The 26,548-nt window shown below is 40.9% G+C and overlaps 1 protein-coding gene across 2 annotated transcripts in view; it reads left to right on the top strand.

Moving 5' to 3' along the window:
* Window positions 1–26,548, top strand: part of KCNQ5 (potassium voltage-gated channel subfamily Q member 5) — a 303,149-nt gene that overhangs the window by 202,636 nt on the left and 73,965 nt on the right. For both annotated transcript variants that reach the window (XM_054193769.1, XM_054193768.1), the window contains exons 2-3: window positions 5,374–5,464; window positions 25,703–25,829. In XM_054193769.1, coding sequence (XP_054049744.1) covers window positions 5,374–5,464; window positions 25,703–25,829 — 218 coding nt within the window. The remainder of the gene's footprint in view (window positions 1–5,373; window positions 5,465–25,702; window positions 25,830–26,548) is intronic.

Here is a 26,548-nt window from a genome sequence, read left to right as displayed (position 1 = left end):
TTTACTGGGTATTGTATCCACTTATCTAAACCTGTAATAGATCTATTGGTGCTATACATCCAGTAAAATCTTCAGCACATTTATTTATCTAACGCCTCACACAGATTTTATGTATTCAGGAATTAAAAAAAAAATAAAATAAGGGTGGTACTTGGGTACTCAACTCATCAAGATCCTGATCACTGTTAAGAAAACATGGGCACTGCTCCTGGCTGTGGGAAGGAATTACTTATGGAGTGACTCTAACAGATTCTTTGTAGACTCAGACCTTGTGAATGCAAACACCTTTCTATTTGCAAGCAACTGCATTAGTTCTGACTTTGTACCAGTGGGAAAAAAAAAGAGCTACTTTTTGGTCATGGTTAAGGTTAACAAAAGCTTTCAAACTTTCTTCTACCTTCCATACAAAATCCAGGATAACGGCACTGCCAATGGTTTGCAAACAGTTTTGGTCATAATCCTGAATGTCCTTGCATTTACGGGGATTAAATCAGACCTCAAATAATACTGGAACATTAACTCCGGTGGTCTAATCGCTTAATTATGTCACTTTAACAGTGATACATTTTTATTATTTACAGAAGAGGTCATAAAACTGTTTGCAGATGTTTAACTTCTGATTATTTTAATTCTAGCAGTAAATAATGTAGCAAAGTAGCTTTTAAAGACCTTCCCTGAGTGTATTTTTTATGCTTATGATATTCCCTGAGTAATGTTTTAACAATTGCTTTAAACTGAACATCCTCTTCCATATGTATGGCACTTAAATCACAAACTATAGTAAAATCCTGTTGAAAATTAAATAAATGGAGAATTGGTAGTTCCTAATTAACCAGTAAGAAAAGTTTATAAGAGGCGGATTGAATAAATATCAAAGCTTCTGAGTTACATTATCTTCCATAAATTGGCTTTTCTCCAATTAGCGTATGCTTTTAGAAGCAGGGGAATAAGATGAAAGGATCTGCATCAAAACTGATTACTGCTGAAACAAAATGGAAGTTGCTGCTTTTGATAAAATACAAGGCTATGGCAGTGCTTGAATAATTTTATGGGAAGTTACTGCCTAAGGCATATGTTTTACTGTCTGATACTGAATGCACGAGGAAAGACCATCTGGTTTTTTTCAGCCTGAACAAATATATGGTCCAGGTTGAACCACTGGAGGCCAAATATAATTGCTCTGTGTTTTTCTTTGTAGCACTCTCTACCTACAGCAGCATCCTCTAATATAGCACGTATCATAGCACACAGTTCAAACGCTGGCATTCGAAAATACTTTTTCCTCTATTGAGGGTTATAAAATGACTACCCAGGGCTTAATACAATCCTCTACACTTCATCTGTCACTGGAGGAATAGTTCATGATAGGGAAGAACAACTTCTGATACACTTTGACCGCCATGGCGTTTGAACCTTAGGGATTTATTTTTGCCGGGCAGATCATTGTTTAACGTCCAGCCAAGTGAAAGGCGTTGCTGTATCCCCCATGCCTTCAATTCTTGCTGGGGAAAAAGAGAGGTGCTTTCATCGCATGGCTTGAGTAAACAGATTAAGTTAAAAAAGGTAAAAAGTGAATCCCGTCTATTGGTTTACTTTGAAGGAAAACACGTCAGTGGTAAATAAACTACAGAAAACATTCCAGAACACTTAGTCTTTTTACTTTTGTTGCTAGTGTTGTGTTTTACAGCATCTAAAGGTATGCTTTTAGTTTTGCAAAGCTAATAGGACTGGGATTCTCCCCTCCCCCAAAGTGCTTACAGTCTAATTTTAGACATAATATGCTGAATGCCCATAAAAAAGTGTTCAGTGTTGGAGGGAGGAATAAGGGATAGAGGGGCAAGATCTGAATGTGTGGGTGGATAAATGCAAATGTTTTTCTTTTGTTTTTTAATAATAATAATTAATAACAATGCTCCACTCCTTGTAGAGTTATTGGAAAAACTGAGAACAAAAGGTTATAGAGGTTTGGAAAAATGTCTTTCCAAGACTATTCTTAGGTATGGCTGTGAGGATTGTTTCTGCTTTTCAAGGATAATCTGCAGAACTATGTCTACCAGGTGCTAATCTAAACTGCACCTGGCTTTACTGAATATTTGCCTTTATTTTGATTAATACACTGCTTAAGTGTACCAGTCCCCTCTCATGACTCACTTTTCCCATCTATCATGAATTAACGCTGCCCACAGTGATCTTCTAAATCACAGCCCTGAATAACTGTGGCAAAGCAAGTGGTGGGTGAGTGGAGGCTGATTTTGTGACCGCAGGACTGGGCTGGGACTTAAAAGGTTCAGGCTCATTCCACATATAAAGGTTTTCTGTGTAGCCTTAGGCAAGTCCCTTACCTTTTCTGTGCCGTGGTCTCCAGCTGTGATATGGGAACAACGCGCTTTCTTTTTTTCCTGCTGCGTCTGTTTTCTGTAATTGTGCTATAAGAGATCTCTTCCAAGTAAAAACTCGTACTGTGTGTTTGGACAAGACCCAGTACAACTGGGCCTCCAATTTAGTTGGTATTACTGGAATAGAACTAAACAAGAGCAATTTTTTAATACCTAAACAGAAAGGAAGCAGGAAAATATCATTTTAACTGATTCAGGACTAAAGAAATTCAGCAAAAGGAAATGATCCTTTTACAGTAAATTCTTAGTCACTTCTTAATTTTATTTTGCCTTCCATGCAAGCCTTAACGAGCAGAAATCACTTTTATGCCTATACCAGTAGGATGTAATTATAGGGGGGTTGTATCCGAAGACTGTAGCAGCTGAAATGTTCTAGGAGATTCTCCTTTTTAAAAAAAGCAGGGGGAAGGGGAGCAAAATTGCTCACAGAGTGGATTTTTGTCACTTGAATGATTTTTTTGTGAAACCTTTAAACATATATATGCTGATCTTTAACTTTCTTCAGTCTGGAAGATAGACTTGCCAATGGTATGTGCCAGAGACACCCTTTACCCTCCTGGATACTGTTTTATTTACAGTTCTCAGTAGAGCTTATATCCAAGCTCCTACCAGATTTAGAACCTCACCCCAGCAGTTAAGTGATACACTACAAAATGCGTTTTCAATGTCTTATTGCATTGCACATCAGATTTTCTAATAGAAATTCTGAAGAAATGGACTTACATTTTTGTCTAATGTACTGGATATTTCACAGCACTACTTTATTACAGCACTATGGAAAGTCTATATATTATAAGGGAAAGAGCAGTTTTAGCTCCTGAAGAACAAGTGGGGGTAGATGCAATAATATATTGAAGTTTGTGTCCAGTAGTTAGAATCATAGAAGAATGTGGGTTGGCAAAGGCCACTTCAGATCATCTAGTCCAACCTCCTGCTCAAAATGGAGCTCACTTCAAAGTCAGGCCACGGCCTTTTCCAGGCAAGTTCTGAAAATCTCCAGGGACAGAGATTACACAGTGTCACTGGGCAACTTGTTCCGGTGCTGAACCACCTTCGCTGTGACTTTTTTTGTCCTTATAGCTAATCATAATTTTCTTCCCTGCGAATTGTGTCCTCTCTGGCCTCTCTATAACCAGAATTAGATAGCTGAGGACAGCAGTCAGAAGTCTCAGCCTCCCTTTGTCCAGGCTGGACAAACCCAGCTCTGCTCAGCCCCTCCTATATGTCATGAGCTGCAGACCCTGACCACCTTGCTGGCCCTCCACTGGGCTCGCTTCAGTCTGTCCGTCTGTCTCTCATGCTGGGAAGTCCCAAAATGGGCACAGCACTCCAGATGTGGTCTTTCAGATGCCAAAGTATGGGAACGAATCACTTCCCTCAATCTGCTGGATATGTTCTTGCTAGTAGAGCTCAACGTGTGGTTGGGTTTCATTGCCACAAGAACACGCTGCTGAGGGATGTTCAACTTGGCCATCAGAAACACCCCCACACACCCCCTCCAGTACTTTTCTTAAAAGCTGCTTTCTGTGTCTTCAGAATTATTGTGTTGATTAATGGAAACACCATATTGAAGAGCATACATACCCTCTACATAGATCATTAATTTCTATGCTTTTTTCCTTTGTCCCTGGAAGAGGTCTGAGTCCCTTTTGTACCAGGAAGGAGCCATTTGTACTCTCTTGCAGATATATATCTGCATTATTTACAATACCTATTCATGTTGGGTTAGAGCATCTGCTAACAAGAGTCCCAGCAATTCAGATAAAAGCCAAAGGCCTGCCTTTTGTTGGTTGACTCATTGCCCAGCATGACTGGCAAGTGTTTTAAGAAGGAAATTAGGAAAGCATTGGTAGAATCAATTATTACTACTTGCAAAATGCAGTGCTAGAATTTAAAACGTAGAACATGCACTGCCTTGCACTCACTCATTCAGTGTGCAGCCTGGCTGCTGATTAGTCAGTTTGTGGTATTGTGGGTGAAATGGACTTCTTTTCTGATCCTGTTCATAGATGTTTTCACCAGCACAGTGGTATTATTATCGGTGAAGCGATACAGAGGAAAGGATATTCCTTATCATCCATAGTATAGGCCTCAGAGCAATACCAGCCCTTCAGGCTCATGTCTGCAAACCCCACATGTACTGAACGCTGTAAGGATCAGACGTGGGATGTGCAAGAATTTCTACAGTGATACCAGATGTTTGCATCTTCCTTGCAAAGAGATTTAGCAGCATGTCAGGGCTTTGCTTTACCTGCATGCATTCATCAGTGCCATGAACATGTGAGCTCATGCAAGCTCAAAATCACAGTCGTGTTTTCCCGACTGCAATTGCATGACTTGTATAAGACTCTCTTACTTCACTCCTTTGTTTTGACTTCTTCAATGGATTGTATGGTATTAAGTGTGTTCCCAGAACGGAGCATGTTCCTTAAGGGCAGTGCTGCCATAACTCAGCTAACCCCTCAGCTTCTGGTAGTTTGTACATGAAGCCTGTTGCTCAGAAGGAAGTTGTTTCAGGTGGACAGTTAGGTGCAGTATGTATCTTAGCTCTTCGATAAGCTTATACAACAGATCTTTGTGGTCACTTGTGGGAGAAATGATTTTTCAGACTGGGGAGAGGACTCTCCCATTGGTGATCTTTTTATAAAGTTGCTAAGAGTATCTGGACTGCATAAAGGTACAGGATTGTGATATCAAAAGTAGTGCCTGTGTATACTGCGTCATGTCTCCGAGAACACGTTGTTTCTTGTGTTTGTTTCCTTTAATTCTACCAGTGCTGCACTGAAGCATACAGATTTAGTAATAGGCTATTCTAATGTCTTTAACAAACTAAGTTAATTAGTGGGTGAATTCCCTTCTATTAGTGAAGACTGTTCATTGATCGTCTTCTATTAATATTGGTGAAGTAGGATCAATATAGATACTGGGTCAGGGTTCTGAAAAATATTAACAATTATTAATATTCTTTCTTTTTCAGTTTTCTCCTTGTGTTTGGTTGCTTGATTTTGTCCGTGTTTTCTACTATTCCTGAACACACAAAACTTGCCTCTGGTTGTCTCTTCATTCTGGTAAGTGAAAACTCTAAATACAAGGCAGTTTTACAGATACTTTTATACACGCTCAAATCCTCTCCCTCACCATGGAGAAAATAGTGTAATTCCTGAATTCTTTAAGAAAACAGACTTTTCATCAGAATGATGAAAATGTAGTAAAGCAGAGGATTCCATCATCTTTTTCTTTAACAACCGGTCAGATTGTATGAAAGTGTTAATAAAATACTGTATTGCATCTGCATCCCCTTCTTCGCTTGAGAATTGCTGTGGTTTGTAACGGATAGTTTTTCTCCTGCAGTTTGGCAGTGACTGAGCATGAAAGACCTTTGATACTGCTGCTGCCATTTATAAAGTCAGTATGTAGTAAGAGACACTTAGACTTAAAATAGGAAATAATTTTGGTATCTTAGATACCAATTTGTGCTAGCTATCGGTGGATACTGACATTTTAGTGGCAGTTGCTGCAGTAGGATGTGGTAGTTTCGTTATTTCTTCATAATACATGCTTTTGTATTATGTTTGACTTTCCTTTTTCCCTTTTGAGGTAGATCTAAATGGCTCTAAACCCTAAAAGTGCTTAACATTTTTCGTGCATTGTACAGACGCCACTTTATTCATCTGCTTCTTGATGGGCCATTTAGTTCTGCAAGTGATGGCCTGAGGATAGGTGGTAGTGATCATTAAAATGTCACTATATATCCAGAGTTACCATGGTTATTTCAGTTACATGTATACAGCAGACTGTGGCTCGTTAGGTAGTGCCTGGGGTGAAGTAGCTGTTGACAAATGCCAACATTTTAATTGTCATCACTGTATATATCCAAAAGCCCTGGTCTTCAGAACAGCTCCCTAATTAATTATGGCGTGAGCAGGCTGATAATCATAATTGTCGTGTATGCTATGTCTCTACAGCACAATGTGCCACTGCATCCAGATACCTGAACTAAATGTCCAGAGCTGGTTAGGTGCAGATGTGTGGTGTTCTGCTCCAACTGATGGTTTCTTAGCAGGGCTAATTAGGGAGAGATGTGCTAAATGTGGCATTTTGCTTCCTAGCCATCTTCACGCTTTTTTTTTTTCTGGAGAAAAGATCAGGTGGTGTTGAACCAGCTAAAAGTGATCGGATTTCATCCTACACTCATGCCTGGTCCCATTATTTCCATATCTGAACAACACTTTGCAAATGGAAGCTTGTTTGGATGGTCCGCAACTAGCTATATTATTGTGATTACTACACTAATTGCTAAGATTGTCTGGTACAGAAAACAGGAAAATCTGATTAGTCTGAAAACACCCCATTTCTAACAGCAGGTGCTTTTGTGACAATTAATCTCTTCCCCTGTATATTTATGCAAATTAGTTGTAGAGATGCCATTTGTTCTGACATAAAACATGCATTTCCTGTGAGCCACATATTTGTTGATTGTGTTGGTACACTTACCACTACTGATCCCTCAGCTGGCTGATAAACCCATTCCCTGTGCTTTGCCATGGCTCTCCCAGGAGCCTGAATGTGGAGGAGCTCTGCGATGTCCTGGGTTTGCTCCCGTCTCCAGGTGGAGGTGCGGTGAGCTCCACTAGCTGATACACCAGTCCTTGTAGAGGTGTCCGTCTGCGGCGCTTTCTGCTGCTGTGGCTTCAAAGATGGACTTTGTCACAGAATCACAGAATCACAGAATGGTAGGGGTTGGAAGGGACCTCTGGAGATCATCTAGTCCAACCCCCCCTGCCAGATCAGGGTCACCTAGAGCAGGTTGCACAGGAACGCGTCCAGGGGGGTTTTGAATGTCTCCAGAGACGGAGACCCCACCACCTCTCTGGGCAGCCTGTTCCAGTGCTCTGCCACCCTCAAAGTAAAGAAGTTCCTCCTCATGTTTAGGTGGAACTTCCTATGCTCAAGTTTGTGCCCATTACCTCTTGTCCTGTCCCCGGGCGCCACTGAAAAGAGCCTGGCCCCATCCTCATGACACCCACCCTTTAAGTATTTATAAGTGTTGAGAAGATCCCCCCTCAGCCATCTTTTTTCCAGACTGAAGAGACCCAAATCCCTCAGCCTTTCTTCATAAAAGAGATGTTCTAGTCCTGTAATCATCTTGGTAGCCCTTTGCTGCACCCTCTCCAGCAGTTCCCTGTCCTTCTTGAGCCTGGGAGCCCAGAACTGGACCCAGTACTCCAGGTGTGGCCTCACCAAGGCAGAGTAGAGGGGGAGGATGACCTCCCTCGATCTGGTGGCCACACTCTTCTTGGTGCATCCCAGGATGCCATTGGCCTTTTTGGCCACAAGGGCACATTGCTGGCTCATGGTCATCCTGTTGTCCACCAGGACTCTCAGGTCTTTGTCCATCCCAACAGTTCTGCCTGTGCATCCCGTGACATCCTCTGAACACAGAAATGGCCTTAAGGAGGAAAAGCGTGGATGGTTAATCCTTGAAGCATCAGTACTAGCCTGGTCCAACATTTCTATGCTATAGCCTAGTGTGCTCAGCAAACCCTTGGCAGGAATGAATTGAGTGATGACGAATTTTACGGCTCCTGCTGTGGGTCTCTAATGGAGAAAAATATAAACACAGCAAAGTATGAAGTTCCAGAAGCATGCTAAAGCCGACTGGTTTATTCCAGTTTGCTGATGCATGATTTGCTGCTTCTCTGCATACTGAATCATTAGCTGATATTAGCATTATTATCAAAGCAGGCTTTTGCAACTGCAAACCAAGAGAAAAATACATTTCTACAGTAACTCAGGAGCAGTTGTTTTGTCTGTGCCAACAAATAACTGCAGTCACTAGAGTTTTTGTAACCTTTTCCTTGCAGTGATTCACACAACTCTTACAAATGTGTCATTTAGTAGAGACAGTTGTATTAACTATAAGAGATCTGGTTTAATACTGTTTTGCTTCGTGCTTGAGATGGAAGATATATGTTTATTTTCTAACGAAGTACCATACAAATACAACAATCCCTAGAGCTGCCTGCTGGGTTTCTGTGAACTGTTTGCTTCGCAGATTCATTCCAGATGGTCCCCCCTACAGCCGTGTTAATTGGCTAAAAAGCTAATGTAATGTTCCTTCAACTTAATACCTGAGCTGCTGCCTGCGCTGGCACCTGTGGCTTTTGACATATCGCAGCTATTCACAATTACACAGGGAGGTTAAAGAAGGAAGTGTAGATGAGGTGAGCAAACCTTTCCCTCCTTCTTAGAAAGGCCAGAGGAGCGGAGACGATTATTGTTCTGCAATCAGTCAATTCCATTTATCTCCCTCAGCCTCACCTTACAAGGGAGCAGAAAACATCTCTCCTAATCAGTCCTAAATACCCTCTCAGAAACATATAACAGCGTGTGGCAGCTCAAAGTAAATCGTTGTTTAGGAAAGCAGTATTAGCTGAGGGCTTCTGAGCGTCAGCAGAGGTTAATGGGCTCGTCTGGACTGCAGAAATGCCCGAGCTCTGCTCCCAGAGCCGACGCAAACCTGCCCCACTGCGTCACGCCGTACCCAGCCAGGGCTTCAGATCTGCCATCTGCACAAGCACTACTGTCTTCCTAGGCATCTTCCACTTATCAGGGGGTCTGTCAAGGGAAAAGCATTTAATATTTGAATTTTATGCTTGAAATGAAAGTCCTGCAGATAAGTTAAGTGCAGGTTACATACAGCAATGTTGGATTGTTACATTGGTAATTAATTTTGCTAGATTTTTGTCCAGAAATAATAAGCCTAACCAGGGGGACATCATCAGATAAAACTCCTTATACCTACAATTATAATTATGCTTTAGCCTTGTCTGTGCACACAGCTTCTGGCACTGAAGTTGTAGCATTGATATAGCCCAGACAGACAGTAGAATAAAATCTACTTCAACATCAAAAAAGCCACAAGCAGCTTAAGAATCCAACTAACACAGCAAGAAAATAATCTTTGGTGTATTGCTGATCTCTTACAAGTACGTTTGCTGGCACTTTATCAAATAATAAACACAAGGGAAGTAAAACTTAGGCTGGGAAGGCAAAATCAAATCTTTTGGGGAAGACAGCCAAGAAGGAATATATCTGGAACTGGAGGTCATTCGCTCTCATGACCAAACTCTCTATATTTTAAGATCATTTTCAACTAAAGCTATGTGAATAACTGGTTCACTTCGGTTTGTTTGTTGTCAATTCAAGAAAATAAATAAAATATTTTGAGTTGACCCACAAAGATTTGGCAAATCAAAAAGTCCAAAAGTCTTGGATCGGATTAAATATTTCATTTGACCTGGCACAAAATATTATTTGTGTATTTGAGCATTTTAGATCTTTTGGCTTAGAAGTAAAATTGAGGCTGTAGAAAAGAAACGCCATTTTTATTTGAAGTGACAAAACATTTGATTTTTTTCATAATTTTCATTTTTAATCAAGATGGAGAGATTGCAAAATTCATGTGAATTTCTGGAGGACTGGTTCTGGCAAATCTGTTTTCTTTTTTTCTCTGAAAAAGGCTGGGGTAGGAAGCTGTACCCAGTTCTGTAGGATAAGGGCCTCTGAAAATACACTCTAGGAACACATTCTTCAGGCAGAAATAGAATGAGGCCAGCTTCTACATGTACTGCGGTCACTTACACGAATCCAAAAGGAGAGTCTAGTAAGTGCTTCTAGCAATTAAGGTCTTCCTAAGGTTTTTCACCTGTAACATTTTCCCATAAAAGAAACATAGAAAGAGGACGAACATTGATTAAAAAAGAGTATAGCTGTCCCAAAGCAGGCAAGCACATATTACAAACTGGAATAACAGACGGCTGAATATGAGCCAGCGGTGTGCCCAGGTGGCCAAGAAGGCCAACAGCATCCTGGTCTGTATCAGGAACAGTGTGGCCAGCAGGAGTAGGGAAGTGATCGTGCCTCTGTACTCGGCACTGGTGAGGCCCCACCTCGAGCGCTGTGTCCAGTTTTGGGCCCCTCACCACAAAAAAGACATTGAGGTGCTGGAGCGGGTCCAGAGAAGGGCAGTGAAGCTGGTGGTGACGGGTCTGGAGAACAAGTCTTATGAGGAATGGCAGAGGGAGCTGGGGTTGTTCAGCCTGGAGAAAAGGAGGCTGAGGGGAGACCTATCGCTCTCTACAGCTGCCTGAAAGGAGGGTGTAGCCAGGTGGGGGTCAGTCTCTTCTCCCAAGTAACAAGTGTTAGGACAAGAGAAAAAGGCCTCAAGTTGTGCCAGGGGAGGTTTAGATTGGATATTAGGATAAATTTCTTCACCAAAAGGGTTATTAAGCATTGGAACAGGCTGCCCAGGGAAGTGGTTGAGTCAGCATCCCCGGAGGTATTTAAAAGATGAGTAGAGGTGGTGCTTAGAGACATGGTTTAGTGGTGAGCTTGGCAGTACTAGGTTGACAGTTGTACTCAGTGATCTTAAAGGTCTCTTCCAACCTAGACTATTCTATGATTCTGTGATTCTATATTAAATTTGTCTCTGCTCTAGGAGAGTGAATCCACTCACAGAGATGTAATCATACAAATCCGCTACAAAATTTTAAAGCTGGGCATAGTGGATTTTAAAAAAGAAAGATGGATAGTGCTTAATCAAAAAGTAGCATTTTTAAGTTTATTGTCTGAGAACTTGAATCCTCTTGCGATGCTTGGATAAAGACCACCAGACCTGAGTAGAGGACTGGATGGCTGGCTGGCTCTGTAGAACCAGCTAACAATGAGTAAAAGGAAAAACTGAATGATCTTGGGAGATTTCAGTTCTAGATACATTTCTAACAAAGATGGTAGGGCATAGACCACATGTTAATTGCAGCTTTTTGAGTCTTCTCCCAAGAGAAACAGATGAACTGATCCCTGAGCTAAAAAAAAGTGATTTTCAAGTTTACTAGAGCTTGTCAAAACTCAGAATCTGTGTTTCTCAGGAAGTACTCATTTTCAATGTTTTCTTTCATCCCAAATCAAAGCAAGGCTTTGAAATTTAAAAATTTCTGCATAGATGTCTCTGAAAAATTGTGTCTGTTAAACATAAAAAACTGAAGTTATCAAAAGACAGAATAAGAGAGGGAAATGTAATGTTGACAAGGTCAAAGTCTTCATGTTTTCCGTCTTGTTTGGATTCATATACACTAATATCATAATTAGGTGATAACACGAGCATAGAACAATTCAACCATGTCATAATAAACTGCATGAAAGCTTTGAAAGAAAATATTCTTGCCTTATCAAAATAAATAATTTTATGTCTTTGCTGATTAAATTGATACTCTCCTATTATGCGTACTGATTTCACCAAATCAGAGCTGACTGTTGTTACAAAAATTTGGACCGGATCTCATTACAACTGCTTTAGAATCTTTGTGTGCAAACAGAGCAGACTTCCTATTGGAAATGTAAGTTCTGGTTGCACTTTTCTGAAACTAAAAATTATTAGGAGGAAGTCTGGCGGAAGGCAAAAATTGTAAATGAAGAGGTGAAGGTATTTAAAAACATAACAGTAGATGTCCCCAAAGCTGTAATTCTTCTGTCAGGATGCAGCGTTGGCGCTACCGACCAACCAACAGAGCTCTAAAACAAATAAGCTCACGCTGTAGCTATGGAGAGAGATGAAAGTAGCAATAAAAATAACAAAGGAACATGGCACCACACATAAAGCTGTAAAGGTATCTATAAAAAATCTATTGTCAACAGTGCTGAGGATGATAAAATACACTTCAAACACATCAGAGAATAAAGATGTCTCGATACTGGCATAAACTATTACTGATATGTTTCTGGGCTTGATTACGTTGTCAGTAACATTTTGTCCTTTCTTTTCTTTTTGTTCTGTATTAAGCAGAAATAACCTTTGTAAAGAGAAGAATGAAAAATCACACATTAAGTGGAATCATTTTTCTCTTGTAATTAAAAAATGCAATGTATTATAGTCCTACTGGGAAAGCTTAAGTAGGTTTGATGACTAAAGATGACTAAAGCAGCATTATTATACATGATCTGCAATCAGGGCAAAGAAAAATCTCATAACTGAATCACATGAAGAAGGTGGGATAACTATGAATGGTTACCTCAAGTGCTGCAGCATTCAATAGCAAATGCAGTAGAAGGCAAGAGAGAGTTTCAGAGTTGCTGCCGGTGCTCCCAGGCAAGCAGAACTACCAACCAGGTACACGCCAACAAGAAATCTCCTTTTACTGTGCAATGTTAAGATCACTGCATTGGCCACAAGTCAATGGCTGCTGGATGAAATACCGTCCATGAAATTATGTTCCATTCCCTCTGAATGGACAGGGCATGTATAGAGAAATGGGTGGTACTGTGCAATGAAAATGGATGGAAATAGCAAACCGACAAGCAGTGTTAAACGTAACACAACTCACGACCTGCTACAATTTTGAACATTAGAATGACTAACCCGTAGTAAGAAACTCAGTGTTGATTTTTTGAATAGGTACATTATACTCTTTTATATTCCTGTTATCTGATCCTATATAAGAGCTGTCTCTTAGCTTATCTTGTCCATGACATTTTATGGCTATGTGCAGAAAGTCAGGAGAGTAAATACTGATACTGTGAACAATCAGTTTCTCATTCCATTTGTTTCCCAACACAGGGAGGACTAGCGTTCAAAGGTGGAGAACATAATTTTAAGAGGGAAAGGACTGTCCATGTTATTCAGAAAAGAGCCTTTTAACCAGCCCTTCAAAGGGCCACTTTCTCTAGGAGAACACAGAATCTCTATGAGGATTTTGAGACTAAGAGTGGAAAATGGGGAGGATTAGATGTTAGTGATGGTGTGTCAGGATTCAGATTAATAGGGATATAATTCTTTGAGGAGGGAAAAGCACGTCTCCTTTTAGGCTAATCAACACATTGTTTTAAAGGAACAAACCATCTGCCCTTGACCTCCTTTAAGGACAAATGAGCAACACTCCTTGCAAAACAAGTGCTCTTCTAAGACATGTCTTCCTTCTTGTTTTATCAGTTTAAGTGATAACAAGGTAGCATGGGAAACCACTTCCAAGTCATGTGTAGCATTTTCCATAGCTGTAGTTTTGTAATAGTTTGTGCTAGACTCTGCAGTATTGAATTTTATTGGCTTCACGCCAGAGTTTGATAAGGATCCAAACTTGTTATATGGAGAGCAAGACCTACCGCCTTAAAACAGGCAACAAACAGTTTAGATTGCAACAGTGGAAATGGATAGATATCAAACTCTCTATCAGAAATTCAGACCTGACCCTTGTTAGGGAAATCTTGATTTGCCAAATGGAAATGCAGAATATGTCTCCAGAGGAAAGCCAAAGTACATGGTTATAAATAATATGTAAGGAAGAAGTCTACAAAACACTAAACTACAAAAGGAAAAGAATCCTGAAAAAGACAGAACATCAGTTATATGAAAGCTGTTTGAAAACCTAGGGAACAACCACCACCTGAGTAACATACAGAAACCATAATCCACTCAGTCACTTTGCACAGATGTGACAAAGCAAGCAAAGATGTGCTTGCTACGGTCAAAATGTGAACTTTCCTCAAGTGAGAGAAGAAATCTGTTCTCAAGATTCAGTATAAAAACTGTGAAGTCAAACAAATAAGTATCAAAATACGGACAAATATCAAAAATACCTGTAAGGATCTGGAGCAGACATACCTATAGTAATACACAAATCTAAAGAGACTTTATAAAGTGTGGGTGATAGTAAATGTACAGACACACACCAAAGCTAAGTCCAGCCCTGACTATGAACTGTGGGTGAGCTACAAAGATGAATTTGCAAAATAAGTACTGGTTGTCTTAAACTTATAGGCTTTCATGGAGTGCCTAAGGAAAGAGTGTATGTCATGGGCAGGATAACAACTTTGGTATCAAATCTGAACCAGACAGGAACTGGCTGGTTGCACCATATGTAGATATGATCACAGGAAATGAATGTCTCACAAAGATATATGTATGTTTTTGAGAGGATGTGGAAGGGGTTCGTTCTTTTCTTTTTCCAAGAGACAAAAATTCCATAAGCCTTGAAAAAAGATAGTAGGAAAAGCTGCCAAGCATTCAGCAAATGGCATAATTTGTAAAACACAAGATTTGATATACTGGCTCTCAAAGTCTGATGATTGGACTGAAAAGAGGGGATTAAGTCAGCATTTTCACTCAACCTGAGGAAGAATTGAATAACAATATTATTACCATTTCTGTTCAAGTAACAGAAATATTTGGTGAGATGACAAAAGTCCACAGAATCATAGAATCATTTAGGTTGGAAAAGATCTCTAAGATAATCAAGTCCAACCATTAGCCTACTCCTGCTGGCCACACTATTTCTGACACAATCCAGGATGTTGTTGGCCTTCTTGGCCACCTGGGCACACTGCTGGCTCATATTCAGCCGGCTGTTGACCAACACCCCCAGGTCCTTTTCTGCCAGGCAGCTCTCCAGCCGCTCTTCCCCAAGCCCGTAACGCTGCGTGGGGTTGTTGTGACCCAAGTGCAGGACCTGGCACTTGGCCTTGTTGAACCTCATATCATTGGCCTCGTCCCATCGATCCAGCCTATCCAGATCCCTCTGCAAAGCCTTCCTACCCTCAAGTAGATCAACACTCCCACCCAACTTAGTGTTGTCTGCAAGCTTACTCGATCCCCTTGTCCAGGTCATTGATAAAGATATTAAACAGAACCAGCCCCAATACTGAGCCCTGGGGAACACCACTTGTGACAGGCTGCTGCCTGGATTTAACTCCATTCACCACAACTCTTTGGGTCTGACCATCCAGCCAGTTTTTCACCCAGCGAGTGAAAAACCCATGTCCCGTGCAAGCCATGAGCAGCCGGTTTCTCCAGGAGAATGCTGTGGGAAATGGTGTCAAAGGCTTTACTAAAGTCTAAGTAGATAACAACCACAGCCTTTCCATCATCCTCTAAGTGGATCACCTTGTCATAGAAGGAGATTAGGTTAGTCAACCAGGACCTGCCTTTCGTAAACCCACGATGACTGGGCCTGATCACCTGGTTGTCCTGTACATGCGGTGTGGTGGCACTCAAGGTGATCTGCTCCATAACCTTCCCTGGTACCAAGGTCAGACTGACAGGCCTGTAGTTCCCTGGATCCTCCTTCTGGCCCTTCTTGTAGATGGGCATCACATTTGCTAACCTCCAGTCAACTGGGATGCCCCTGGTCAGACAGGACTGCTGATAAATGATTGAAAGTGGCTTGGTAAGCACTTCTGCTAGCTCCCTCAGTACCTTTGCATGGATCCCATCCGGCCCCATAGGCTTGTGTATGTCTAAGTGGTGTAGCAGGTCACTAACCATTTCCCTGTGGATTATGGGGCTTCATTCTGCTCTCCGTCCCTGTCTTCCAGCTCAGGGGGCTGGGTACCCGGGGAACAACTGGTCTTACTACTAAAGACTGAGGCAAAAAAGTCATTAAATGCCTCAACCTTTTCCTCATCCTCTGTCACTATGTTTCCCTCTGCATCCAATAAAGGATGAAGATTCTCCTTAGCCATCCTTTTGTTGCTAATGTATTTATAGAAACATTTTTTACTGTCTTTTATGGCAGTAGCCAGATTAAGTTCTAGTTGGGCTTTGGCCCTTCTAATTTTCTCCCTGCATAACCTCACAGCATCCTTGTAGTCCTCCTGAGTTGCCTGCCCTTTCTTACAAAGGTCATAAACTCTTTGTTCCCCTTGCCAGAGGGCTCTGTTCACCCAGGCCAGTCTTCCTCCCCACCAGCTCATCTTTCAGCACACGGGGACTGCCCGCTCACGCACCTTTAGGATTTCTTTCTTGAAGAATGTTCAGCCTTCCTGGATTCCTTTGCCTTTCAGGACTGCCTCCCAAGGGACTTTGTCAACCAGTGTCCTAAACAGGTCAAAGTCTGCCCTCTGGAAGTCCAAGGTTCTGCTGACCCCTCTCCTTATTTCTTCAAGAATCAAAAACTCTATTATTTTGTGGTCACTATGCCCAAACATCACATCACCCACAAGTCCTTCTCTGTTCACAAACAACAGGCCCAGCATGGCACCTTCCCTAGTTGACTCACTTACCAGCTGTGTCAGGAAATTATCTTCCACACACTCCAGGAACCTCCTAGACTGTTTCCTCTCTGCTGTATTGTATTTCCAGACATATGGTAAACTGAAGTCCCCCACGAGGACAAGGGCTAGCAATCGTGAGACTCTTCCCAGCTGCTTATAGAATATTTCATCCATCTCTTCATCCTGGTTGGGTGGTCTATAACAGACTCCCACCATGATATCTGCCTTATTGGCCTTCCCCCTGATTCTTACCCATAAACACTCAGCCCTCTCATCACCATCATTAAGCTCTGAACAATCGAAACAGTCCGTAACATACAGGGCTACCCCACCACCTCTCCTTCCTTGCCTATGCCTTCTGAACAGCCTCTGGCCATCATCAGCTGCAGTCCAGTCATGGGATTCGTCCCACCAAGTTTCAGTAATGGCAACTATATCAAAGGTTTCCTGCTGCATGGTGGCTTCCAACTCCTCCTGTTTGTTGCCCATGCTGAGTGCATTGGTGTAGAGGCACTTCAACTGTGCTGTCGACCGTGTCACCTTTTTAATGGAACATCCCTTAATTCCTTTGAGGTATTTCATTGGTGTTTCCCTCTTGGCTCCTATTACCTCAGGAGCCCTTGGCTTATCTCCATAAGACTTCAAGTGTGCTGCAGTGTAGCCAGCATGTCTCAGAGCAACAGGCTCAGGGCCCTCACTAGCACCCCATCCCTCTAACCTTGGTGTGTCATACCACAGCATGTCACGGGAGAGCCTGATATTATTTCCCCTCAAGCCTAGTTTAAAGCTCTGCTGATAAGCCCCATTAGCTCATGAGCAAAAATCCTCTTCCCCCTTTGAGAAAGGTGAACCCCATCTGATGCCAGCAAGCCTGGGGCCATGTAGGCCATCCCATTATTGAAAAAACAAAAATTGTGTTGGTGACACCAGCCACAGAACTGTGTATTACAGACTGGGCCCGTCTGTTTCTTCCAGTGTCACTGCCCGCAACTGTAAGGAGAGACAAAATAAAAAAAACTGTGCTCCACATTCCCTTACCAACTGTCCCAAGGCCCTGAAGTCTCCTTTGATTGCCCTTGGACTATGCATTGCAGTTTCATCGCCACCCACAAGGAAGAGCAGCAATGGGTAATAGTCCAAGGGCCGCACCAGGCTAGAAAGTTTCCTAATGATGGAAGTTAATATCTTCAAGAAACTGAATGCATAAGCAGGACTTTGGTAGTCCGGGGAAAGTGCCTTACAAGTCCAGTTTGACAAAATTTAGCAATTGTCAGAAAACGCTTTCTCAAAATTGTGTTCTGAACACGTTTGGTACCAGAAACATTTCAGTGTATACCATCCCAGACGCCCGTAGGTCTCCCAGTGGTTAAAACATGCACTGATGTACTCCTAGGGAAGCTCCGTTAATGAGCTTTGTGAACTGGGAAACTGCAAGAAGAAATCACTTTGAAAAGAACACAGCAACTATCATTTGCAGAGTCTCTAGGAGTTAGCAGCACCAAACATGCTAAGACCAAAGAATAAAAGAATAACTATCCCATCCCACTCTGCTGTACAGCATGTCAAATGTTATCAGTTAATTCGCATACATGTGTTCAGCCGTAACAATTAGCCTAACCCCCTTGCATCAATACAAAATTAACATGGATGCCAGAGCATGAAAGGTTTCAGAGTCTGCACTGGCTCTGGCAGCCATTCCACATTTCTTTTGGACACAGCAAAAGATATCAAATTCTCACAAACATTTCAAAAGGAAGATTTGGGAGCTGGGTTGCTACAGAGACATGTGCTTGAACGTCTGCCTGTAACATGTGACATCAGAAACGTGACTACAGCAGAAAAAAATGCGTGAAGAAATCACAAAGGAAATGCAAAGGCCTGGGTACAGCTGTACAGAGCTTCATTGTTTTCAATATGCGGGTAATTTTAAAGCCAAAATGAGACCATTTACTGCTGATATCTCACTACAGAGAAAGAAAATGTGAACAGGCACAAAGCAGGATACAAAAATATTTGGGAAGTAGAAGATTATTCTAGTGTGAGTTTTATGGCTATTGTCTTCTTTCAGGAATTCTCTCAAAAGTGTAGTTGTACCTGACGCATAAACAAATGATCTGGTGCAAAGCAGTGAGCGTAAATGGGAAGGAATGAAAAGAGCCATATTTAAGGGTGATGCCCTACCTGGGGAAGAGCAGGATAGACACGATGGGTGGTGAAGCCAACAGTTACCATTGCCATTTTCCCAATTTGAAAAAGGGTTTTCAGTGGTCTTCCTAGAAGAACCACATCCACCGAAATCCAAAAGCCAAAAGGAGCTGTGGGATGCGTTTGCCCACGCGTGCACTGACATGGTAATCCCAGTAACCCTGATGGCCAGTGGCCAGGAGCACAGCTGCCCAGTGCATCCGTGTGCCATTCATTCCTGTGGCACCAGCAGGTCCTCAACAGCCTGTCCCTGGTGGTGGTATGACGTGAGTCTGCTGCTCTGGGGAGGCAGAAGGGCATCTGTCCTTCCTTCGTGGATGCTGAGGAAGATTAGCACAGTTTCAATGCTAGGAATTGTGTATGGGGTCTGATATGGTAAATCTATAAGAGATGATGAAAAACATAATTAAATGGCAGCTACCTAATTCTGGTGCGTGCTTTTACTGGCTGATTCAAAACTGGGTTTACTTGACATAAAAATTCTGGGCTTTTTTCTGGTGTAAGCGAATAAAGAAACATGACGGGTAGGTGCCATTTCAAGTAATAAAGACAAAAAGCTTAAAGGGAGTTGGATAGCAGAAGTCCTATATAACATGTGGCTAATTAAAACTAAGCATATCACTGGGATTTTAATATTATATCAATAGACTTGTAGCTGTGTATTAGATTAAAAGGCTCAGAACTGATTTCTCAATAATCCTCTATTAGCGTAGAATCAACATGGGAAATCTTAATCATAATTTGGAAAAGCAAGTGTAGTAAAAGTATCACATTCATTATAAAACTGATAAATGACAAAAAGGTGCATAAATTTAATTTCATGCTTATTGTGTATTGCACTGGGAACTGAACTGAAGGCTCTGGTTGTGATTTATAGCCACTAATAGGGTCTATTCTGGGTTATGTTTTCAGATTTATGGCCGCCTCTCCCACTGTTAAACTGCAGTTGGAAAGAATTAAAGCATTAGTTCCTTAAGCGTATATATGCACATGTAGATATACTTCATAGCTGTTTAGATCAAAGATCTATCCTTCTAATGCTGAATCAGGAATAATACAAATGTGCATTCAAATTATACTATTATTGTGAACAATAAAGCACACACATATTCATATCTGCTGATTTTAATCTGGCAACTGGCAACAGAAGTGTGACTAGTCCTCCACCAGCCTCTGCATCACAACTATTTAAAGCTCAAACCTTTTTCAGGTTTCTCTGAGAGAGACTAGTGTTGTGCTTCCCCTCATATCGTATCTGTTTAAAGTGTAGAGCCCAACTCTGGTGCTCATTACTTTGAATCAGTAGAGGGGCTTTTTTTGCTTGAGAGAGGGATGCAGAAGTTTTGAGGTGTTATGTTCTTGCTTTAATTGAATGAGAAAACAATCTCATCCTCTTTGACGATAGATAATAAAGCATTGCTAGTTGAATAGTATCAACTCATCATGATGTGTCACCATAAAGAGATTTTAGCAGCTGGTGACATTCTTAAACCACTCAGCCATAAATTAAAGCATGAGAACATGTTTATTCTCCCTCTTTTCCGACTGATTTGGAAACACTGGACTTCCTCGTTTATGAGCTTTTAGGGAAGAGAGGGCACTTCCCAAGCTCTATTAGATGACATTGCTCTTCCTAGTCCTGCTGTTGTGCTGGTGTAGAGAGTCTGTGCTGATTTACACCAGATGATCATCTGCAGTGCAGCTACACCGCAGAGATGTTGTCTGCAAGAGGGAAGCACTTGTGGCCTTATTAAAGCTTATTTCAGGGGATTAATTTGGTTTCTTCCCGGGTTCATTTCCCGGGCTTCTGACAATGTCGCTTGTAGACCAGTTTTCCTATGAGCTCAAGGCAGCAGCTCCTTACATCAGTCTGCAGCTCTGTTGTCCTACTTAGCTAGCCTTCAGAATACTTAACAACACAATTTCCATACAAGAAGTATAATTAAAATAACAGCAGAGCATTGTCTTGTGGGTGGATTTCTCATATCCAACCCTCAGCTCATTTACGCGTTGCAAAATAACCGGGAGTGTCCTAAAAGAACAGCAGAGCGCGCTCAACTTTGGTCCTTTTCTCATCTCGAAAATGATTCTAATTCCCAGAAATGATGGTCTACAACCAAGGCACCTGATTTCTGCAGCAGCGAATTATTTTAAGTTTTAATAAGCAGTTATGTTAATGAACAAGAAAGCTATGATAAAAACAGGTTTTTGCTGTTATAATGTTATGCTTAGGGAAATCCTTATCATTAAAAACTACCCGAGAAGCATATTAATGGAGACAATTTCAACAAATCATCACTTGTATCCTAATTAGATAGAGAAAAAAAAGGGGGGAAAAAGTGCTCATCATAGCTGGATTGTACAAAGTATGCTTAATCAGTTATCAATGCTGTTCATTAGAGTCCTCCGGGACTGTCTGTTAATAGAAACCTTGCTTAGGATGACCTCTTATTTTCTTTTCCTGCCATTTGTGTGACTCTCGTTGTTCCAGTGGCAGAGGAACCAAGGCACCTGCAGATGTAGAAAGCTTCAGGAGCACACTGGCGCCTGCGCTCCTTATGCCAAAAGGAAATGAATATTTTAAGCCCATGTGTTTCAGCCTTGCTTACCTTGCATATGTATAGTTCCCTGAGACAACTCGAGCTGCGTATGCAGAAGCATTTCAGAATGGCGTCAGTCTGGATGAACTGTGCTTTGAGAAGGAAGAAAGACTTTTCACTGTCCGAACCACCGATGCATCTGCCACAGCAGTTACTGGGGGGGGCTAACCGTGAGCTTAAACATCAAAAAAAGTTACGGATTGTCATAACCGTGGTGCAAGGCCAGATGCAGCTGTGACTGAAAAAGGATAATAAGATCCTTAGGGGGCTTACAGGAAGGATGGGGAGGGACTCTTTATCAGGGAGTGTAATGATAGGACAAGGAGTAATGCTTTCAAACTGAAGGAGGCTAGATTTATATTGGATTCTAGAAAGAAATTCTTTACTGTGAGGGTGGTGAGACACTGGAACAGGTTGCCCAGGGAGGCTGTGGATGCCCCATCCCTGGAAGTGTTCAAGGCCAGGCTGGATGGGGCTTTGAGCAGCCTGGTCTAGTGGGAGGTGTCCCTGCCCAGGGCAGGGGGTTGGAACTAGATGGTCTTTAAGGTTCCTTTCAACCCAAACCACTGTATGATTCTATGATAAAATAGGGGAAAAGGAAGAAACAGCGAAGGCCAGGGCATCCCTGCTCTACCTAGGAAGGGAAGGGTTAGGTGTCCAATAAATAAAAACTTGCTCATCAGTTCAAATTCAGTGTTGCTGAATTTTGAAGGAGTACAAATTTATCAACAGTGCAGAATTTGCCCATTTTGATGTAAATGTTGTTATTAATTTCTATAAGTAATCCAAAATTAATGAGGTTCCATCGTAATATATATAGGACAGAGATACTTGGAATGCATCATTTCTACAGCAAGCCTATACAAATCGTATGAGGACTAATGATTTATTCTGTCACATGCTTTTCCAATTACGGCCTGATTTTCTGTTTCAATTGCTAAGGAACTAAAACCAAGTGATTTAAAGGCCTAGATTTATGCTTAATTTTGTAATAAGCCGTTCCAAATGAAATTTAAAAAAATATCCCGATCTTGTTTGGGATGCATCCTTACAATTTTTGTCCATGGAAAACCAAGAACCTCGTGACCGTGCAGCTGCCGTAGGAAAAAATAATGTCGTTCCCTGGCCTGCATTAACCTTGACAGAGATTTGACTTTACACTGTGACTGAGCACACTGATTACTAAAACATTACTTTTTCCACAGTGGGGTGGGATTCTTTGTTTCTCTCTGGTGTCAACCTGGGCCAATCCAAAATACAACAAAACTGTCATATGTACTACTATGAGGCGTTTCTGTTTCAACGCATTCACATTTTCTAGGAAAATCCTTTTCCTTTTAACTTTATTCGTGATGATATGTATTCCCTTCAAAATCAGTTGTTCTTTGAGGAAGTAGGAGTGACCAGGATATAGGGATCATTTTTAAACATCACTATTTCAGAAAGTGCAAAAATAAGTGTGAAACCCCATCTCCACTTTATTCAGTGTCTTTTCTGTTATTAAAGCTTATACTGCATTCTAAAACCTCCAGAAATTTGCTATGTGTGGAGGAAAATCATACACCGTATTTTTAAAATCAGCAGTTCTTTTAGCCTTCCAGTGTACAGAGACATATTTACTGTATTTGAGCTCAGTCACTATAGCTGTAGCAGCTGTTGTTAAAATTTACTTAAGTAGTAGAAACTTCAGTTAATTTTGAGAGATGCATAAATTCACTAATGCATAAATTCCTAACGTTGCTAGAAATGGTAACTACATTTCTCAAGGAATGAACAAAGATATGTTGCATTGTTTCTCCGAGAAAAATCATACTTTTACTCTGCCCTCCAAAAAAAAAAAAAATTGAGAAAACATCCTTTTCCTTTTTTTCTCTCTCAGAATAGATATATCTCCATGAAGTTTATCTTTGTAGTACATGTATATGTGTTTGTGTGTGTGTGTGTGTGGAGACAAATAGGATTTCTGCCTCTGACACGAGCGCACCATGTAGTAGAAGAGACTCTCAAACACATGCTTTTATCACACAACGACTTCTTTCATCTTTGTGTAACTGAGCAGGCATAGCAAATAGTGGTTGCTGATGCTAGTACAGATGATGAATACAAAACTGCATAGCACTAATAGGAACCAGACTATTAAACTACCAAAAAAATTACCTCTTTTCAACTTCTACCAGCAGTTTTGTGATACTAATTTAACTGAATTGAAGCTGTAGGCTAGTCCTTCCAGAATATGAAGTACTTTCTGTTCTTGCCAGTTCTCCATTGGAGGCCCTGCTGGGGTCTAGAGTACGATAGAGGACACACTCCTGCACGTGTGGATCAGATCTTGTAAGATGCCTGTGACAATTTCAGCGTACTTACAAAGCAGGAGGTGTTTCTCATGCATCTGTACACACAGTACGTTTTCCAGGGAAATGAGAAACTTTAGTCAAATGAAATGTGATTAGACTTTAACAAGTAAAAGATTTTACTGGAAGCAAAGAATGTTTTATGCTTTGCTGGCCTCCTCTCCTTTGGTATCTCTTACCCCTGCCCCAAAGAAGAAACTTCGTCAGGAGAATCAGATGTCAAATGGCCTGGACGCCTGCCATCCACCCCCATAAATTCAGAGACGTCCTCTAACAACATGTAAACCAGATCTGACAATTCAAGATTTAACTACCACTATAAAAGTGGTAGTGAAATCACTAAAATACATATTCTTCCTTTTTTTCCAGTTGGCTTCTTGTCCATTTTTTTCTTGGCCTGCTCAGAATTTCCTACAAGGAAATGTACCCCATGGTAGCCAACTATTAAGAATTATTGTTACTATATGGAGCACTTTTTCAATTTTGCACATAATCCGTTCTGAAGTTGTGCAATAACTCTGTCCATGGAATTAAGTTGAAGTGTCTTGTAGTAGAATGAGTAAAAAGAAAAACTTAAACAATCAGTCATTTTTCCATGTGTTCTTTTCTAACCAAAAAAAGTGACATTTTCTTTAGCTGAGTTTTAGCAGAGGGATCTCATTCTGCTTTTGTGATTTAGAAATTCAGTATGGGATTTCCAAAACTGGAAATGAAGACACTGAAAAAGATTCTAAAAACTCTTTCAATGTGATATAGTTATACAAGCTCACATGTTTTTGGAAGGAATACTACATTGTCCAATTGTTCTATGAAAGCAAAAGCAAATTAAATTCACAATGTTTCAATGTACTGCCAGTAATCATAAGCTAGTAAAACACCGTTACATGACACAATATTAATAATGCCACTTATTCAGGTAAATTAATGCCTGAGTTGACATATGTGATATTTACAACCTTGTTGGCTTGCAAAGTTGTAGGGTCTCACAGTCTAAAAACATGCAAAATTTTTATTGGGAAAAAGTAAGTACTGGATCAAACTTACACTTGCAAATATTCCTCTATTTAATTCATTTGCAGTGCTTTCTTACCAGTACCATACTAGTCCTCATCCTGTAGGAATAACAAATTAATTGGCTGACAAGGAACAGCTTTCTCCTGGATGTGGAAGTACATTCAGCTGCCAAATAAAATACAACTTTCATCCTCTTCTTGATGAACTGCTTAAGAAGGTCCTTCAAGTACTTTTCTCCGTCTTTCGGTTAACACACAAATTTTTATTTTATCACTTCAAAACACATAACTTTATTATGGCATTCCAGAAGAGTATCTAAATTAAGTTTATAATTCCATACCAATGTGTATATACTGTATCACTGCATATTATAGGGATTCAGATTTCCATAAGGTATGGAGCTGAATTGCGCTCCAAGCTCTATTGCTGCAACTCTGCTGACCTCACTGTTGTATTGAACATTTTCTACCAGTAAAAATTGCATAAATACAGGTTGATGCTATCGAAATGGACAGTCTTAAAGGTTCCAATGTGAAAGGGAAGCAAACCAGACAAACAAGGCAAGATTTTTAAATGTTTTCATTCACAAGTTGTCCAGGGACAGTTATGCCTAGAGTAAATGTTCATTTACTGTCTTACAAACAATTACATACCCATTGTATGTAATTACAGTTGCACGTATCTTAATCTACTTCTGGGAACAAATTGATTTCCTAAATGTATATATATAATATGTGTGCTTCACTAGCTGTCTAAGTTACGTGTCGTCTCATCCTCAATGTCCAAATTCATTGAATATTTTGCTTTGGTATTTTTTTAGTATGATTCAGTCCTTCAGCGTATCATAGTTAGTAGGCAATCTTAGCAGACATTTGGTGTTATTCAGGTTAGATTTGGACCCTTCACCAGGAAGCTCTTGAGACAGTGTTTTGCGTGTAGATGCGCAACCATCCTGGGGAACAAGGTCCCAGGTTTGGTTTGTGATCTTCAGGTGCTCACGGTAAACTGGTAGACACGCACAGTGGTCATAAATTTCCTGATGCTTCAGTGTTGGTTTTCTGTAACAGGCATTTTTCTTATTTTCCATTTCTAGGAATTTGTCATGATTGTTGTCTTTGGTTTGGAATTTATTATTCGTATCTGGTCTGCTGGATGCTGTTGTCGATACCGAGGATGGCAAGGAAGACTGCGCTTTGCAAGGAAACCATTCTGTGTAATAGGTGAGTGTCCCAGCTCTAGTTTATTTTAAGATAAAAATATACGCTCCTCCTTCTGTTTTACTTCTACTACAGTAATCAGGTGGAAATCCAGAGTAGCTGCGTGTCACCTTCATCTGCACAAGGCTTTTCTAGATATAAAATCACAAAGTCCCTAAATACCAGTCAGCCCATGTTTCTTACGTTCTCCAAGAGACATCTTCCTATGGATGTCGTACAGCTGGAATGTATATTGGAAGAATGAGCGACTCAGAGTTTACCTCCTTGAAAATCATGGGAGCTGTATTCATTTAATGGGGATGAATATTAAACATCTTGTATATACATGCATACATACCATGAACATATGTGCACAGATCCTGTTCTGCTTATTTCACCTCTATGACCACACATGTATACATTGCAATAAGTTTGAAAACCTGCCTAGAGATGTCTTCTGACAACATTGCTTCTTCCTGCATTGCTGCTCTCCAGATATCTGCTCTGCCAATGACTCTGGCATAGGCTATAGCATACTTCTACAACTGTTTCAAGAGACTCTTCCTCCCCTTCTTTGCTCTAGAAATTCTCTCTGAGGATGGTGAATAGGCCCACAACCAGTCAAAGCCCTATTTTTAAAAAGAACGTGCAGGAAAACCGCTTCACAATAAAGGCAGCAATCAAGGATGGCTAACCAAATTAATAATTTCTTATTTTTCTGAAGGTTTGGAGCAAATGCTTTT

The sequence above is a fragment of the Rissa tridactyla genome, chromosome 3, assembly GCF_028500815.1.
Source record: "Rissa tridactyla isolate bRisTri1 chromosome 3, bRisTri1.patW.cur.20221130, whole genome shotgun sequence".
NCBI classification, from domain to species: Eukaryota; Metazoa; Chordata; class Aves; order Charadriiformes; family Laridae; genus Rissa; species Rissa tridactyla.
The sequence above is the reverse complement of the archived record's forward strand: the minus strand, read 5'-3'. Positions and strand labels throughout refer to the sequence as shown.